An 18391-nucleotide genomic window follows, 5' to 3' on the forward strand; every position below is an offset into this window, starting at 1 on the left:
ATTGACATTAGGAGAAATAAAATTTAAATAGTTCTGTAACTATTAAAGAAATTGAATCTGTAATTAAAATCATTGATCAAAGAAAACTCTGAGTACAGATGACTTCATCTATGTAGTCTACTACTCATTTAAGGAAGAAATAGTGTCAGTGTTTTAAAAACATTTTTGAAGAACAGCTAAGGCAGAAATATTTTCAATTTTTTATTTTATTAGTCCAACAGAATCTTGGTGTCAAGATCAACCAAGACTGTACAAGGAAGGAATGTTATAGGCTGATTTCACTTATAGAAGTAAATGCAAGCCCTGTCTGGTGTGGCTCAGTTGGTTGAGTATTGTCCTGTGCACCAAAAGGTTACTGGTTTGATTCTCGGTCATTGTACATGCCGGTTGTGGGTTCATTCCCCAATATGAGGCTTTCAGGAGGCAGCTGATCCATGTTTCTCTCCCTCTTCCTTCCTCTCTCTCTAAAATTAATTTAAAAGAAAACACTTAAAAAAAAAAAAAAAAGCACTTCTGTCATTTAAAAAAAGTAAATGCAAAAATCTTAAATAATTAGCAACCTAAAATATAATATATAATGGTAATCTATCAAGACCAAGTGGACTTATTTTAGGTATGCAAGGTTGGTTTAACATTAGAAATCTCAATGTAATTTTCCACATTAAGAGAAAGATTATATGATCATCTTAACAGATGCCAAAATAAGAAACATTAGATAATATTCAGCATTGACCTGTGATTAAAACTCTTAGCCAAAAATCAGTAGTTAGGTAACTTTCTTAATCTGCAGTATGTATGCATTTTTCTTTTTGGTTGCATCTCTACATGCTATGCTTTTGAGAATGTGGCCTTCTACCTGCTGTTTCATCTTCCTGGCTTCTTTCTACTCCTTTTTAACCAAGTTCAGATGTTACCTCTTCTGTGCTTTTTTCCAGTTTCCTTCAGCTAAAAGTTTTTTCTTTGCTTTGTTTACTCATAGCTCTATTATCCAGGATAATCACCTCATTTTAGGGTCAGCTAATTAGCAACCATTAATTACATTTAATCCTTTGTATGTAAGGTAACATTCACAAGTCCCAGGTTTGGCATTTAGCATCTTTGGGAAGCCATTTTTCTGTCTACCATAGTCTTCCCTCTGACCCAAGAGTCACATCTTTCCCTCATGAAAAATATGTTCATCTATTCATCCTATACCAACACACCCAAAAGCCTCACCCACAATACAGCATCAACTCAACATCCAAAATCTCATCTACATCTCTTCAGCTCAAACAGTCTAAATCTCATTGCCTAAATCTGGTATGGGTAAGTCTGTGTATAATTCACCCAGAGACACAATTCCTCTTAATTTGTGAACCTAAAGAAACAGGCTTGTTCCAAAATACAGTGGTGAGGACAGATATAGGATAACAGTTTCCAGCTCAAACAAAAAAATAAAGGAGTCATTGATCCCAAGCAGGTTCAAATCCATCAGACAAACTCAAACTTGATTTGGTTTCAAGGTCTGCTAATAATTATTTGTGGCTTGTGGCTCTGCCTTCTGGACCCAAAGTTTTGACAACAATTCTGAGTCTTACATGGAGATTATCATATACTAGAGGCCTGATGCACGAAATTCATGCAAGAGTAGGCCTTCCTTTCCCTGGCTGCCAGCACCGGCTTCCCTTTGGCACCCGAGACTTGGGCTTCACTCTGGTCCCAAGTTCGTCCGGAATGACATCCAGAATGACAGCCGGTCTAATTGGCATATTACCCTTTTATTATTATAGACTTGTAGCTGAGTAGCTTTATCAACCTGCTTCTTCTTTATAGACTTTTGGGGATGTGACAGACTTATATGATATACTCTCTGTCCTTTTAAGTCCAAACTGTTACTGTTTCTGCTGTATAAGGTTCTTAAGAATCTTACAGATCTCCCATGTATGAGGTAATAATTATTTCATTTAGACAAGAGGATCTTCCACAGTTCTTTTCTAAATAATTCCATCACTATTTTTGGCTTCTGCTGAGAAGGCTAAGGGGATCTATGAGTCACACATACCACTCTTCATCTTATTAAAGACTATGTGACTGAATATTCTGGCCTCTCTGGGATATTAGCAAAAGGTTGTCCAGCTATACAATCTTTTTTCCTTTTTTTTTTTTTTTTAAGAGAAGCTTTTCTGATAGTGAACCTCAATTTTAATGTATTTCACACTTTGGATAGGATGAGAATTTCTTATGCCGTTAAGCCCTGATTCCTAATTTTTGAACATTTGTTCCCTTAATTTATCTCTCATTTCGCATATTAATAAAAACAGAAAGAAACTAGTCTATACCTTCAACACTGTTTTTCTTTAATTTTATTGCATTTTGGGGGATGACATTGGTTAATGAAATTATATAGATTTCAGGGGTGCAATTCTATAATACATCATCTGTGTATTGTATTATGTGGTCACCACCCCAAATCAGGTCTCCTTCCATCACCATTTATCCCCCTTTACCCTCTTCTTCCTCTTGCCACCCCACTTTCCCTCTGGTATTCTCCATAGTGTTGTCTGTGTCTATGAGTTGTTTTTCCCTAATCCCTTCACCATTTTCACTGAGCCCCTCCCCCCAAACCCTGCCCTTCTGACAACTGTGAGTCTGTTTATATTTTGTTAGTTTACTTTGTTCTTAGTTTCCACATATATATTAATTCATTGTTCCATCTATAAGTATATATATTCTGAAGAATATTTTAAAGGACATTTGCCTTAGATATTTGGGTTGGAAGTTGTCAACATTTTGTTACTTCCATTGGATTAATTTTACTTTACAGAGCTGGTTGTTAATAAGAAATAATAAGTATTATTCTTAATATCTAGAATCAATTTTATTTTTGACAGGTTGACTTTGGCAGAATATCATGAACAGGAAGAAATTTTCAAACTTAGACTAGGACATCTCAAAAAGGTATGTGAAACATCTGTTGGGTTTTGTTTGTTATCGGAGGTTGTGGAGAGTTGTGTTATATAAGTTTCTTATTAAAGAAATCAAATCTTAAGAAAGAAGAGAAAGTCTCCAAATTAAAAACTTTTAAACCAAAAAAAACCCAAAAAGGAATGGCATTACATTTGCTTTTTTATGTTGACTATATTAAAATAATATTCTATTCCATTACCTTGTGTCAACTTACAAACATTGAGATGCTGTTCCTGTAGTGAAGTAGTGATTCCTGGCCAGACCTCTAGTCTTAACATTATTTTGCTTAAATACTATTTTTTTGTTGTTTAAAAAAAGCTTCACTTTTAAGATGCAGTGTAAAATTCCATATTATTTCTCTCCATTTTATAATAAGTTGAAATACTATAAATTAATAACATTATTTCCTTGGCTTAACTTTTAAACTATGGAATGCTGGATTAAATGTTTCAATTAAATAGTTACATTGGCAAATTTAGAAAAGCCTAGTCATCAGTAATAATATAAAGTGATATAATTTAGGAAAATGTGCTATGTGTTATCATAGTAAAATTTTATAATGTATAGCTTTATACTTGTTTATAAGCTGACAAGCTAATCACTTCATTGTTTTTACAGTTTATATTTTTAGTTCAAACCATTTCAAGAAAACATAATACAGTAGATTTCCCCCCTCAATTTTACTGACAGATGTAAAAAATTTTTTCTTTTTTTAAAAAAAATATATTTTATTGATTCTTTACAGAGAGGAAGGGAGAGGGATAGAGAGTTAGAAACATCGATCAGCTGCCTCCCACACACTCCCCACTGGGTATGTGCCCCGCAACCAAGGTACATGCCCTTGACCGGAATCGAACGGGGGAACCCTGAGTCCGCAAGCCGACGCTCTATCCACTCAGCCAAACGGGTTAGGGCTAAAAATTTTTTCTTTAAAAGCCCAGCTTTTTAAATTATGTTTTTGGCTTGTCAAATTACTGAAACTTTTTTTTTATCCTCACCCAAGCATATGTGTTTTATTAATTGATTTTAGAGGCAGAGAAACATCTATCGGTTGCCTCCCTAATGTGCCCCAACAGGTGATTGAACCCCCAACCTTTTGATGTTCGGGACAATGCTCTAATCGACTGAACCATCCTGCCAGGGCAGATTACTGAAAGTTTTTTAGTAGGCTGAATAATAGTTGAAATTGAGTTAGTGAGATAATTGAAGATAGTATTTTGGTTGTCATCTCCCTAGGGTAGGGTGAGATAGGACAGAGAAACCCATTCTGGTAGCAGCTACTATTCATGCTATGCTATTTTGTTTTTGCAATGCCATCAACATACTTCAGACCCATGCCATTTAATTACAGGGAACAGAAAAAGGTTATAAATAGGGTATGTGTCATGTTCTGATACGTTTTGTAGAGGTGGAAGCAAAGCATGACCTACTTCCAGGCTCCAGGTCAGTGGGCAGTGAGCAGTGGCTATGAGGACAGATAGATAAATGTATAGATAGATAGATAGATAGATGATAGATAGATAGATAGATAGATAGATAGATAGATAGATAGATGTATATCTAGATAATTTGCATTAGTGTTCTTTTACTATGCCATATATCTGTCCATGCTCCTGCTCAGGAAAGGCTCCACCTAAACTGCTTGAACAGTAAATTTATTCTGGGTGTTTTGTTTTTTAGTTATTCTTTTCTATTGTAATTATTGACTATTTCTCCTGCTTTTGGATATACAGTAGACAACTTCAGTCTATTCTCTGTAACAGATGGAGTTGTAATGGGACTATAGAAGGAAGAGAGGATTTTGTAATATAGCATGAATATAAGTATTTGAGTGCTCACCTACGCCTTTTTGATAATGAATTCAGAGAGACCTGGGTTTGATGTCCCATATAAAGATTTATCAATTGTTTTCTGATCAGCCTTTCATAATAATGGGACAATCCTATCTAATAATACACAAACATGATAATTAACCGTACCTCCGACACGCTTCCCATTAGCTAATCAGGGCAATATGCAAATTAACTGCCAACCAAGATGGCGGCCAGCAGCCAGGCAGCTGAAGCGAACAGGAGGCTTGCTTGCTCCAGTGATGGAGGAAGCTAAGGTTCCCTGCCTGCTGCTGCTGGCCTCTGAGCTGCACTCTAAGAAACAATGTTGCAATTATAGAAGCTAAACAAACCCCAGAAACCTGCTTTCAGCCAGCTGGGCCTCAGAGCTGTAGCTGCAACAGTGTTTCAATTATAGAAGCCAAACAAACCCAGATGCCTGCTTTCAGCAGCCGAGGTCTCAGAGCTGGAGCCGAGCCTCAGAGCTAAAGCCAGCTCTCCGCTCCAGTGACAGCCATAAAAGGTAAATAAATCCCAGAATAAAAGAAAAAAAGGAGAGGTTGGGAGCTTCAGTCACCCGCCAGCCTGAAAACAGCCCTCAGCCCCTCACCCAGACTGGCCAGGCACCCAAGCGGGACCCCCGCCCTGATCTGGGACACCCTTCAGGGCAAACCAGCCGGCCCCCACCCGTGCACCAGGCCTCTATCCTATATAGTAAAAGGGTAATATGCAAACTGACCCTAACAGCAGAAGGACTGGGAATGACTGGTCACTATGACACACACTGACCACCAGGGGGCAGACACTCAATGCAGGAGCTGCCCTCTGGTGGTCAGGGCGCTCTCACATGGGAGGAGCTCTGCTCAGCCACAAGCCAGGCTGATGGCTGCCAGTACAGTGGTGGTGGTGGGAGCCTCTCCTGCCTCCTCTGCAGCGCTAAGGATGTCTGACTGCAGTTTAGGCCTGCTCCCCGCTGGCAAGTGGACATCCCCTGAGGGCTGCCGGGCTGCCAAAGGGATGTCTGATTGGCATCTTAGGTCCAATCCACTGGGGAGCGGGCCTAAGCCAGCAGATGGTCATCCCCCAATGGGTCCCAGACTGTGAGAGGGCACAGGCTGGGCTGAGGGATCCCCCCTCCCCCCCCCCAAGTGCACAAATTTTGTGCACCGGGCTTCTAGTCTATATATAAAAGCCTAAGCGACCATCTGACCAGTAGCTAAGACGTACACTGACCACTAGGGGGTAGACGTTCAATGCAGTAGCTGCCGAGCTGTGGTGACTTGGCAGCTGCAGTTCTCAGGTGACTCACCTGGAACCAGAGAGGAGGGAGCTCGATTCTGGGGTGCATCACTTGAGAACCGCCCTCTCGAATCCAGGACCCCTCAGGGGATGTCAGAGAGCCGGTTTCGGCCCAATCCCCTGAGGGACCCCACCAGTGCATGAATCTGTGCATCAGGCCTCTAGCCCATTGGCTCCCCACTTTGGGTCTGGCTCCCCATTGGGCCTCTAGCCCATTGCTGAGGTCATGGGTCTGCCCCTTACAGAAACTTTTCAACTCGATTAGCTAAATGATGAGACGTGCAGGACCCACTGTCTGTGGCCCCCGTGCCAGCCCATCCACTTAATATCGATTTCCAGTGGAGGCAGCAAATTTTCCCACTACCGCTCTCAGCTGGGAAACCTGCCGAGGCTTTCCTCCTTCCAGGCAGACAGTAGTGCCGGCAGGCAACCTCCTGGGAGGGAAAGAGGCGAAGGAGCAGCTCAGGTGGGAAGGAGGTTCCCGCCATAAGACTCTGCCTGGGCTTAAGGGCCTGGGCCAGAGCCTGACATTGAGCAGGGTCCTGCCCTAAGGCCAACTAGATTCCAGGCTAAGTAAATCCTGTTTGCTAAATAATTGCATTTTGCAGCTAAATGCCTCCAAGTCATCAGTTACCACCAAACAGGGTAAAGTTAGATGAAAGAAGCGAGACAGATAAGAGAAAGTCACATAATATTGGGAGAAGAGAGGAGGAAGCCCAATTCTGGGGTGCGTCACCCGAGAACCGCCCTCTCGAAATCTGGGACCCCTCAGGGGATATCGGAGAGCCAGTTTAGGCCCAATCCTCATAGGCCAGGCCAAATGACTCCACCAGTGCATGAATCCATGCACCGGGCCTCAGGTAAGTATATAAGTACAGCTTTAACTGGAGGGTTTTTCTTTTCACATATAGTAAACTTCAAATTACTCTTTCTAAAGATGAGATTTTACACCTTATTTTATGAAAACCTGTTCTATAAAATCTGAAATTATAAAACAGTTAAATTGGGAGTCACTTATTTGTATTAGGAAAAATACTTCACTTTTAAAAGGCTTCAGAGGAGGGTTTGGTTTTGGTTTTGGTTGGTTGATATTTAAAACTTTCCTGGTACTTTTAAAATACTCAGTTTCTTTTAAATACTTCTGTTTTCTAAAGTGAGGTATATGTAAATGTCCAGATATTACATAAACAGTTTAAACTATTATAGACTATTACATCTTTTCATCTAACTTTTATGTTATTCTCTTTCCCATTGTTTGACTTCTCCATTTTTCTAACTTACTCATTCTTTTTAATAACTCTCCCCTCTCTAATCTTTTTCCTGTTTTATTTTTTATATTTTCAAATTTACTGGGCAGTTTTAAATTTCTAACTTTATCTTCTTCTTAACCAATTTACAACACTACTTTTCTTTGACATCCATCATGGGATATTTTGGGAGACTGAATGAACTAATAATGCCGGAACATACTCTCATGTCTTGAATTCTCATATTTTCTTCTGAGAGACTATTTTGGGTGAGAAAAATTGAATCCATTTTAAAGAAAGTTGCTAGTAGTACATAGATACAAAGAACAAAATTGAATAGGTAGTGTCACCTTAGAATGAAAATAAAAATACCCTGCTTACCACTAGGTATTAATTTTTGAGTTGTATAATTAAAAAATAATAAGCATTAAAGTTACATGGTTTAAAAATAAGTTATCTGGCATTCTAAACCACATTTAAAAAATAAATCATTAAAATAGGTCATTCTGTTTTCTAAAAAGAAGGCTGATTGTACACTTTTAACAGAGAGAACAAGTAGGACAAGAAAAAATATGTTATCACTATCTTATCAGCTCCCTGTGCTTCTGGGTTTATTAAGCTGACATCAACTGTACCTCAGCTTGTAACTGTATAGCTTCTACCATAGGCTGGATCTGATCTGTGCATATTTGATGTCCATGTAACCCTATGGGAATTCACTTGTGGTATATCAGCTTAGAGTTTAGATTTGGAGCCTGGCATACTCTTGCATTAGCCAGGCTGAATCTTGCTTTCACTCTCCCTTTAATAAACACTTAGAGTTAAAGCAAAATTATCAAATTTGTTGGCACAGAAGGAGAAAACATCCTCCTTTGAGGAAGCTCATGCCATTTGGACATATGAGATTAGAAGGACTTTGTATTGAAATGAATAATTTATGTGCATTGTATTTCATAAATATAATAATTGAATAAGCAAATAAGAAAATGTGTGTTTATCATTGAATAAATCATAAAGTTTAGTTCACATCCTATACTGTTCTAGAGGTTTCGAAATATAAGTTCAAAGCTGTTAATGTGATAGAATAATGAATGAGTGTGAAGCAGAAACCTCTAAAAGTAAGTCTATGGCTAAATAAGCAGGTATTTCTGGTTACCACCAAATAGTAAACTTAATCTTACTCTTGGCTTATTAGTTTTGTCTCCTGAGATTAGGAAAATCACTATACAGCATCGCCTTTGTTTTAATATATCAGGAATTCTTTAATATTTATTGTTAGTTATTATCAGTTTATGAAATCATTGCTCTCTCACTGAGTGACTTATTTTCACACTGTGCCTGATACAGGCATGAATCAAGTTCTCATTTCAGGAAAATCACATATTACATTCTATGGACTTTGAAGTTTAACCATTCTAGAGTGACCATTAATATTAACTTTTTGAATGCCAAGACATGTATATGTTTTATCTAAATTAATATCACTAGTAAGCCAGTAGAGCTTACCTTTTCTCTTGACCCTTTCTTCAGTGGCAATACACAGAGGCTTTATTCCTACATTCTTTTTGTGGTAGAGGACAGCAAGTGGATTCTTTGTATTCAGAAGAATTAATTCACTTGTAGCATTCTTCCTGTCTCTCTTAGAGTAGTGGGAATGTTTGCTTTTTTTTTCCTTCCAGAAACATGCTATTTCATTTTCATCGCAGATAAAGGAGACTAGTTAAGTTTTTCACAAACACATATACTCTCTTCCTCTCACATACTACTTTCCTTGGGTATTCTAATAGAGATTGTTGTATCAGCTAGAATGCTTTATTATTAGCTAATATATACTTTTCACTCTAAATTTATTTTTTAAAGGTCAACAGGAAACACAATTTTTTTTTAAAGTGTACATATTCTAACATAATTTTACCTTTTATATAGTTTAAGGATATAACAGGGGGGAAAATGATCTAATAAAACATATGGAGACCACACAAATTATTCCCCAAAGTTTGTTTTTTGTTAGTCCTCATCCGAGGATATTTTTTCCACTGATTTTTAGAGAGAGAGGGAGGGAGGGGGAGAGAGAAACATCGGTGTGAAAAAGACATTGATTGGTTGCCTCCCACATGCCCTGAGCACGCCCTGACTATGGCGAGAACGAACCTGCAACCCAGGCATGTGCCTTTGACTCTTAGCTTTAACCAGGAATTGAGGGACCCTCAGGCTCATTCTAAGCTCTAACCACTGAGTACACCAGCCAAGACATTCCTTAAAATTTTTTTAAAAACAGATTTTGTGCTACTAGTAGTTATTTACACATTTTCCCAATTATAAGCTTATAGTTATAATGAGAGTAATTTCCTATATTTCAAAAGTTGTTCTTTTGAGGCAAAGCTGCTTAACTATCCTTTTTACGCTACATTTGGAACCTGTGGATTTAAGGAAACGAACAAACGATATACAGTGGGGCCTTGACTTACGAGTTTAATTTGTCCCAAGACCCAGCTCGTTAAGGAGCTCATTAACTCAAATTACTCTATCAACTCAATGCAAAAAATCGGCCGAGAGACATCTGGTATCTCAAAAAACTGGTTAGTCAGGACACTCGTAAGTCAATGCCCCACTGTACCAGTTAGCTTTTATGGTTGATTCTGTCTTAATTTCAGTCTTTGATAAATTCTGGTTATAGGAAAGCAATTTGTCTTTGTAATTTGAGGAGTTCTGCTAGGTTATTTGTCTATTTCAGAACATTATTCTGGAATTCAAGAAACTACGTGGGCGTACTTTCCTAGGATTGTTATTTTTTATCGCTAAAAATCCATCTTGCCCTGGCTGGTTTGGCTCAGTGGGTAGAGCGTTGGCCTGTGGACCAGGGGGTCCTGGGTTCGATTCTGGTCAAGGGTACATGCCCGGGTTGCCGACTCGATCCCCGGTGGGGGGCCTGCAGGAGGCAGCCAGTCGATGATTCTCATCATTGATGTTTCTATCTCTCTCCTTCTCCTTTCCTCTCTGAAATCAATAAAAATTATATTTTTAAAAAATTAAAAAATATACATCCATCTTCCTTATAATAGATGCTCTGCAAGTTACCAATTATAATACCCCGAAATGATAAGAAAATAAGAACTTTGGAAGTTATTAGGGCCAGTAACTGTCTTGCCACTGCTATTTATTCAAATTTGTGATGTCAACAGCATGTGGATATGTGTTGCTCTTTATTTTTTAGTTTTGTCATTATCTAGATTCTAAACATTGATTAGTTGGAGAGAATGCATGTAGGAGATTTGACATCTCAGAATACAATATTGAATAGTGTCATAGGGATTGGCTTTAATGTATGTGTTCTAGGGTGTGTGTGTGTGTGTGTGAGAGAGAGAGAGAGAGAGAGAGAGAGAGAGAGAGAGAGAGAATATGAGAGAGATTTGTAAGCCCTGAATATAAATGCCAGAAGTTTTTTTGGAAAAACATAACGAATTTGTAATTGAAGCAGGATTAGTCAAGAATCATCAGCACCAACACAGATGTGTCTTTGCAGACCGAAGGAATCAGATAAACAATTTGCAGTCATCTCAATCTCTACTAAAACAAAAATCGCATCCAACATGCCACCTGACACCATTTCTTTCTCTCTCTCTCTCCTTTGCTCCTTGCGATGTGGCATTCATCTCTCCTTGTGCCTTCGTTCTGAAGAGATAACAGTATAGCAACAACTCTGCCACTGAAATCCTGTTCTCTGACCGATATTGGCACCTGCAAAGAGCAACAACCAGTAACAGGCAGCAGCAGCAGTATTAATCTTCCATGATGAAATCTTTACAGGTCAAGAACAAGCACACAGCACTTTTCTCCCTCCTTCACAGTGGACCATGCAGCTAGTTGAAATGGAAGACAATGGATTTGTCTACAAGCCTTTTGAGCAGTGGAGAATACAGGGCATTGATTTTAGGTGAAATGACCCCCAAGTATTCTTCAAGTTTGATATCTCCTTTGGTCTTCTTTCTAGAATACCATTGTCATCTGACTTACTCTCTGTTGTCATACCTTAGTATGACCACAAAGCAAAGTTTGCACATGTGACAATTCTGCTCACTTTAGGTTTAAATAAGTATACGAAAGGAATGAACAGTAATATGCTAGAGGGGTTAATCTGTACACCTTTATATTCGTGACCATGACTAGAAGAAATCTTTTGGGAATTCTTCTGTCAGTTAAAGCCACAACCACATCGTACATTATGTTTCCTGTTTCTCTAGAATATAACACAAGATGCTCCTGTGTAGGCAGTAGTTTTCAGTGTAAGTATGAAAAATGCACGTCACTAGGGTGAAGCCCATGGAGAGTGTATGGGGCCCTGACTTCATGGCACACGTGGGCAAGAGAGTGCCAAAACGAGCGTTGCAGTTCTAAACCTTGTTCTTCCTACTACTTCCCACTTAAAAACTAGTATCCTGTAAGAGACGGCTGTGCTGAGAGAACATGGAACTGGCTGTAGATAGGAAAATTCCCAGTATTTATATTCTCCCTCCAACTGTCATTATAGACCTGCAGACATATTCCTGGCTCAGTGTTTCTTAATTTGGTAGTAGATGTTCTGTTACCAAAATAAAACCATGGTGTTCAGTATTAATTTATCTAGTTGTATAGGCAATGGAGATTTGGAAAGAATCTTAAAAGTCATATTAGCCACTTCTCAATCAGAACTATAACTCCATGTCATTTATGTGCATATGTGTAGAGTCTGGAAGACTGGGCTTTTTCCATTATTGTGTAAAACATTAAATCTTTTCAGACTTTAAAAAACAAAACACTCCATAGAATCCACAAAAATCCAGGAAAAAAAAGGTTAAAGGGAAGCAGAAAGCTGTGGGATGGGCTACAGTATACTCTGCGAAGGCACTGTACCTGTATGTGCTAGGGCTTGTGTTAGCACCCTGTTAGTGTTTACATCAGGAATTTCTCACACACACACACACACACACACCCCATACAGTCACTGTAATTTCTGTTTCAAAAGTGTACAAAAGATTCTAAACATTTTAATTTTGCCAGCCAGTTGAATTGTTATATTTATACTGGAGGCCCAGTGCACAAAATTCATTCACAGGTGGGGTCCCTAGCCCTGGCTGGCCATTCATTCCACACCACCCCCTGGTGGTCAGCACACGTCATAGTGAGCAATCGAATACCGGTCTCCTGGTCGAACTCCCGAAGGGACACTTTGCATATTAGCTTTTTATATATATAGATGCTGTTGCTAAGGTAGCATTTTGTTTGGTTTTAAATAGAATGGGGGAATTGACAAAATCAATGCCCATTTTAACAATTATTCCCAATTAGGGGTTTTAATGTAAGTATTTATGCATTTAAAGAGAGAATAAAACACCACTCCCACCATTACTTGCCCCCTCTCCCCCCAAGAAGGAAATGAAGTGCAGAGGGAAGAAAACATTAAGGTTCTAAAATAATTGTCTGAGCCATTTAAACACACCTGAGGGAGATATAGTAGCTCCTGTAATAACCAGTTCAATGAGCAGTTAGGGATGGGAGTGGAGGGAACATTTTTATACTTAGGAAAGAACCCCGCTGCCCCAAGGATTTCATACTTTTGTCCCTTCTCCTCAGTCTACACAATCATACTCAACAGAAATAGGACTACAGGCAAGTAGTTTCAAATATGATTTCTACAAATTTAAACCTGCTGTCTAGATGGTCCTTAATTCTTTTCTGCACAGCCACTTCCATTAGCTTTTAAGTAGTGCCTTTTGTTAGTTTTACCTTTCACTTTCCTGGTGATAAAACTTTTAGAATGACATAAGTAGGTTATGTAATGAAACTTAATTTGAGGACCTAGAGATGCTAACTTTTGAGGGATTACTAGTGTCCATTACTAAATGATTTGGGTGTTAAACTTTTTGAAACCTCATTCTGAACTAGTTTTCCTAGACCAAGTAATGTTATGTGTTGAATAGACTATTCGAAGTGATGTGCTTTTCTTTGCTTCCACCATTTTTGTAATATACCGCACATAATTTCTTTTGTTTTAGCAACACTCATTGATTATAGGCAAGCTGAGAACATTACAACAAAACAACTTCCCATCTTATCTCGGCTTTAGAGAAAGGCAGCTCTTTCAAATTGAGTTTTGTTTTTTGTTTGGGTTTTTTGGGGGCGGAGGGAATGACATGGAATATATATTCAAGATTTGCTAAAGAAGTTGAAACTAGTGCAATTTTTTCAGGAATGTATCAGTTTGACATGTGAAAATGCATTTTATACCTTTAAGCATTTATAGCTTAATGTCTATATACCCCACCTTTCTTTGAAAAATTGCCATTATGGGAAATGCTCAAATACTCCAATTCCATCTAGCAGTTTTAACCTGGTATTTACAGATAATTCTACATGGCTGTAATTTATTTTTGGCTTAAAATGTGAGCTAAGGGGATATTAAGTTGCCAGAAGAGACTCTGATTATAAATAGAAAGCATTCCTATGCTAAACATCTGGCGAAGGACAAGCCTTTCTAGTTTAAGTTGCTGTAAAATTTACCTTCCATATAAATGTTCAAGTTAAAAATTTTGGAAAGTGGTATATTTTGCAGGCTACTCAAACAATGAGGCAATATCGAGATCTGTTGTAAACTTGTATGACTTGGTTTTTTAAATATAATTTAGAATATTAGAGCTTATTTTAAAATTCTGTTAAAATAGCTATAATGTATACTGTTAAGTTGTCTATTCTTTTTTTGTTGAAACAGAAGAGAGCCATGTCCTTTTACTGTACGTGATCACTAAACCTACCTCTCTTTAATACAATCCGTTCTTACTCATGTCCCTCAACACTGTAATTGCCTACAGAGACCAGTTCCTCCTTTCCAGAGATGCTGTTTGTTTCTTCTAGACCTTCTCTGCTTTTACTGCTCAGCTAGTGGATGACTTGGTATTCTTACTAGGCATGATCTCACTGATTAGATTACCTTAACTTTTATTTTAGTAGTCTGGCCTAGTTTTAACAGTGTTTAAGGATTTTATTCTATAATGAATTTAGATCAGTTGTGAGCCCGGGTCATCCTTGCTTCTCCTTAACTCTCTGAAAACTGTTAATTCTGAGGATAGCTCATAGGTTAATGTCAATCTCAACCAAGGAGAGTGTAGCCTATGGGATAGATCTTTGGAAATTATCTGCAGTAAAGATAAATGAGTTGCTGAGACTACTGTATTCTAGACTATTATACCATAAGGCCAGATCAGATTTGGGCCTTGCCCCTTTCTATGAAGGAGAGGGCACTAGGCAGTATTGCCCTAGTATTTGTGCCTAAAAGTATGTGTGTGAATCTGCTGGGGCTGCCATAACAAAATACCATAGACTGGGTGGCTTAAACAACAGAAACTTATTTTCTCACAGTTCTGGAGGCTGGAAGTTCAAGATCAAGGTCTGGCAGGATTCAGTTTCTGGTGAGACTTCCTGGTTTGTAGAAAGTTGCTTTCTCAAGTCCTCACATGGCCTTTTCCCTGTGCTCCCCCAAAGAAGGGGTGAGGATGGGGGTTAGTGATTATCTTTCTCTTCTTTCTTACAAATCCACTAATACCACAGCTGGATTGGCCCCACGTTTGATTCCAGTCAAGGGCATTAACCTCGCTTGCGGGCGCATTCTGGAAGCAACCAATCTATGTGTCTCTCTGACATCAATGTTTCTCTTCTCCCACTCTCTCTAAAAATCAATGGGAAAAATATCCTTGGGTGAGGATTAACTTTAAAAAAAAAAAAGCCACTAATTCCATCATGAGGATCCCACCCTCATTACCTAATCTAACTCTAATTACCTCCCAAATGCCCATCTCCAAATGCCATTACATTGGGTGTTAAGACTTACATGAATTTTGGGGGAACACAAACCTTCAGTCCATAATAGTATAGTATGTATACTTTTTCTCTGTGGGATTTGAGAGAAATTACTTCGAGTTGCAGGATGTGCCACTTTGTTTTTTCCTCTTTGTTTTAAGGTCCAAGATATAGTGGAATAAATATTAAATTACAATATGAAGTTTGTAAATATATTTTACTGACTTTGGAGGATTTATGTCTATCTGTTTATAAGACTTTTGGTTATAGTTCCTTCCCTTGACATTTCCTCTTAAATACCTAGGAAGGATCCAGCTTCCTCCCCCGCCCCCCCCCCCCACTAGTGTTTATGACCTTTTATTTTCCTTGTAAACTTTACAGTTCAAATGGAAATGAAGCTTGCCTATGCTTTTGTATTATAAGATTTTATGGGACAGTATTTGTCAAGTTCTATAGAGAAGAAAAGAGCTTGCTTAACTGATACAGACAGACATTTACCTTTTTTTAAATTATGTTTTTATTGATTTCAGAGAGAGGAAGGGATTGGGGGAGAGAGAGAGAGAGAGAAACATCAGTGATGAGGAAGAATCATCCATTGGCTGCCTCCTTCACGCCCCCTACTGGGGATCAAGCCTGAAACCCTGGCATGTGCCCTGACCAGGAATCAAACCGTGACCTCCTGGTTCATGGGTCTTGGCTCAACCACCAAGCCACACTGGCAGGCCTACATTTACTTTTTAAAATATTTATTTTGTGGCATTGGTTACTGCCATTGTATAGATACCAAAAATTATAAAACATATGTAATTATGTGCATCAACATGTTAGCTGAATCTCAAATTGTATTGAGTCATAAATATATAATTAATTTCTGTAAATTCACACTTGAAATAAATAGTATCCCTGTACCACAACTTCAAATAAAGTTAAAACCAGTATTTCAGCTGGTGTTCTAATAGGCATTTCATTATTTTATCAGTTAAAAATCCACCAGACTACCAACTATTTTGTAGCTTCCTACATGTGTAAGAATCAAATTAAGTTTTAAGGCAGCAAACATTAGTAATATGAAGAAAAAAATTTACCACTTTTTTTTGTTCTGTGGTGTAAATGAATTTGAATTTTTTTCATACTCATGGAAATTCCTATCTGCCAGTTTCTTTTACTATTTTATGACTAAATCAACACATTGTGGATAGATCACGAGAATTCTCATGTTTTCATATTATACAGTGTTTTACAAAGTATCATACTTTAAAAAGATACTAGCTTGTAAGAACGTGTACTAGTAATAAATAATTTCAAAATGCAATGGGTATTTAATTTTAAGGCATGTAAAACGTTTTTTGTACTCGTTCAATAGAAACTTATCTGGCCACTGGGTAAAGCTAGCAATAAAACTACTGGTCCGCTATGTGTTAAGACAACTTAGCTGTGGCTTGAGTTTATTTGTTTCAAAAAGCTTTTTAGTATATTTCCTGTTTTTATAATTAATCTTTAGTTTAATCTCCTGGGATATTACCTTTTTCTTTTTTCAGTAAAATTAGAACTATGTGTGACTGAAGCTACATTTAATGAGAAAATTTCAGTTAAATATTTAGTACTAGAGGCCCAGTGCATGAAATCCATGCACAGGTAGGGTCCCTAACCCTGGCTGGCAATCAGTGCCGATCGGGGCCCTCCAGCTGCTGGCCCGGGCCTTCCTTCTTTCCGTGCCACCCCTGGTGGTCAGCACATGTCATAGCAAGTAATCTCACTCCTGGTCAAACTCTAGAGGGGACACTGTGCATATTAGCCTTTTATATATATTCACTAGAGGCCCGCTGCACAAAGATTCGCACAATAGGCCTTCCTTCCCCTGGCTGCTGGCACCGGTTTTCCTCCAGCACCCGCGACCCAGGCCTTTGATCTGGCCGTGGCGAGGCTTGGCTTGGCTTCTCCTCTCCCCTCCGGCCACAGCTAAGCCAATCCTCTTCAGTCTTCAGTCTTCGCTCTGCGCCTGCATATGCAAATTAACTGCCATCTTTGTTGGGTTAATTTGCATAGTCGCTCTGATTGGCTGGTGGGCATAGTGGAGCGACCTCAATTTGCATGTTTCTCTTTTATTAGTGTAGATATCTAAAAATCTCCCCCAAATGCTAGAACTGTGTATCTTCATTTAAGTTTATTTTGAAACTTCTATTTAATCTACATTAAATATCTATAACAAGTAGTAATTGAGTATCACTTCAGAATAACTAAAGTAACTTTAAGGGTCAAGTGGAATACAAACATATCTAGGTTTAGTTTTTTATAATACTTAGAACATTCCCTTTAGTGTAAGCCTTAGAAATAGGCTATTGCTAATTATTTGCTTTGGAATGAAATGATACTTATATTTTCAAAGTAAATTTCAGAATTATTTTCTGAGATAAAGGATTTTTTTAAATATTAGACGATAAATCATTAAAAGAGGAGGAGTTAATAAAAGATGAAATATTGAAGTACAGTATTCAGAAATAACCTCTACTCCATGTGGTATAGATTTATGTTAATAGTAGGTAAGGTAATCTGTATTTGTTTAGGCCAAGGTAATCTGTATTTCTTTATTTACAAAACAAATATTCAAAAATATTATAAAATTGGGCATTTTTAGAACTCTCTACTAGAATTTGGTATATTCTTATTTATTCTTTAAATAATATTCAAGTTTATATATCAGGTATATATTGATGAATCAGAGGTGTGTAAGTAATGGGTGATTATGTTGACTTGTTTTCATATCTAGTTATTTTTTAATATTTTATTAATTTTTTATAGAGAAGAAGAGAGAGGGATAGAGAGTTAGAAACATCGATGAGAGAGATCGATAAGCTGCCTCCTGCACACCCCCTACTGGGGATGTGCCCGCAACCAAGGTACATGCCCTTGACCGGAATAGAACCTGGGACCCTTCAGTCCGCAGGCCGACGCTCTATCCACTGAGCCAAATCGGTTCGGCTCTAGTTATTTTTAATGTTCTAAAAAATTATATATTTTGAGACATGAAAATATCAAAATTTTTTATAGAATGTTAACATAAATTTTTTTTAATATATTTTATTGATTTTTTACAGAGAGGAAGGGAAAGGGATAGTTAGAAGCATCGATGAGAAAGAAACATCGATCAGTTGCCTTCTGCACACCCCCCACTGGGGATGTGCCCGCAACCAAGATATATGCCCTTGACCAGAATCGAACCTGGGACCCTTCAGTTTGCAG

At 38.1% G+C, this 18391-nt stretch overlaps 1 protein-coding gene across 5 annotated transcripts in view; it reads left to right on the forward strand.

The window, feature by feature from the left end:
- The window catches only part of TLK1 (tousled like kinase 1), a 165366-nt gene that overhangs the window by 119937 nt on the left and 27038 nt on the right, over nucleotides 1-18391 (forward strand). For all 5 annotated transcript variants that reach the window (XM_059704130.1, XM_059704134.1, XM_059704132.1 and 2 more), the window contains one exon: nucleotides 2871-2937. In XM_059704130.1, the coding sequence (XP_059560113.1) occupies nucleotides 2871-2937 (67 nt within the window). The remainder of the gene's footprint in view (nucleotides 1-2870; nucleotides 2938-18391) is intronic.

This window comes from Myotis daubentonii, chromosome 7 (genome assembly GCF_963259705.1).
Source record: "Myotis daubentonii chromosome 7, mMyoDau2.1, whole genome shotgun sequence".
Classification (NCBI taxonomy): Eukaryota; Metazoa; Chordata; class Mammalia; order Chiroptera; family Vespertilionidae; genus Myotis; species Myotis daubentonii.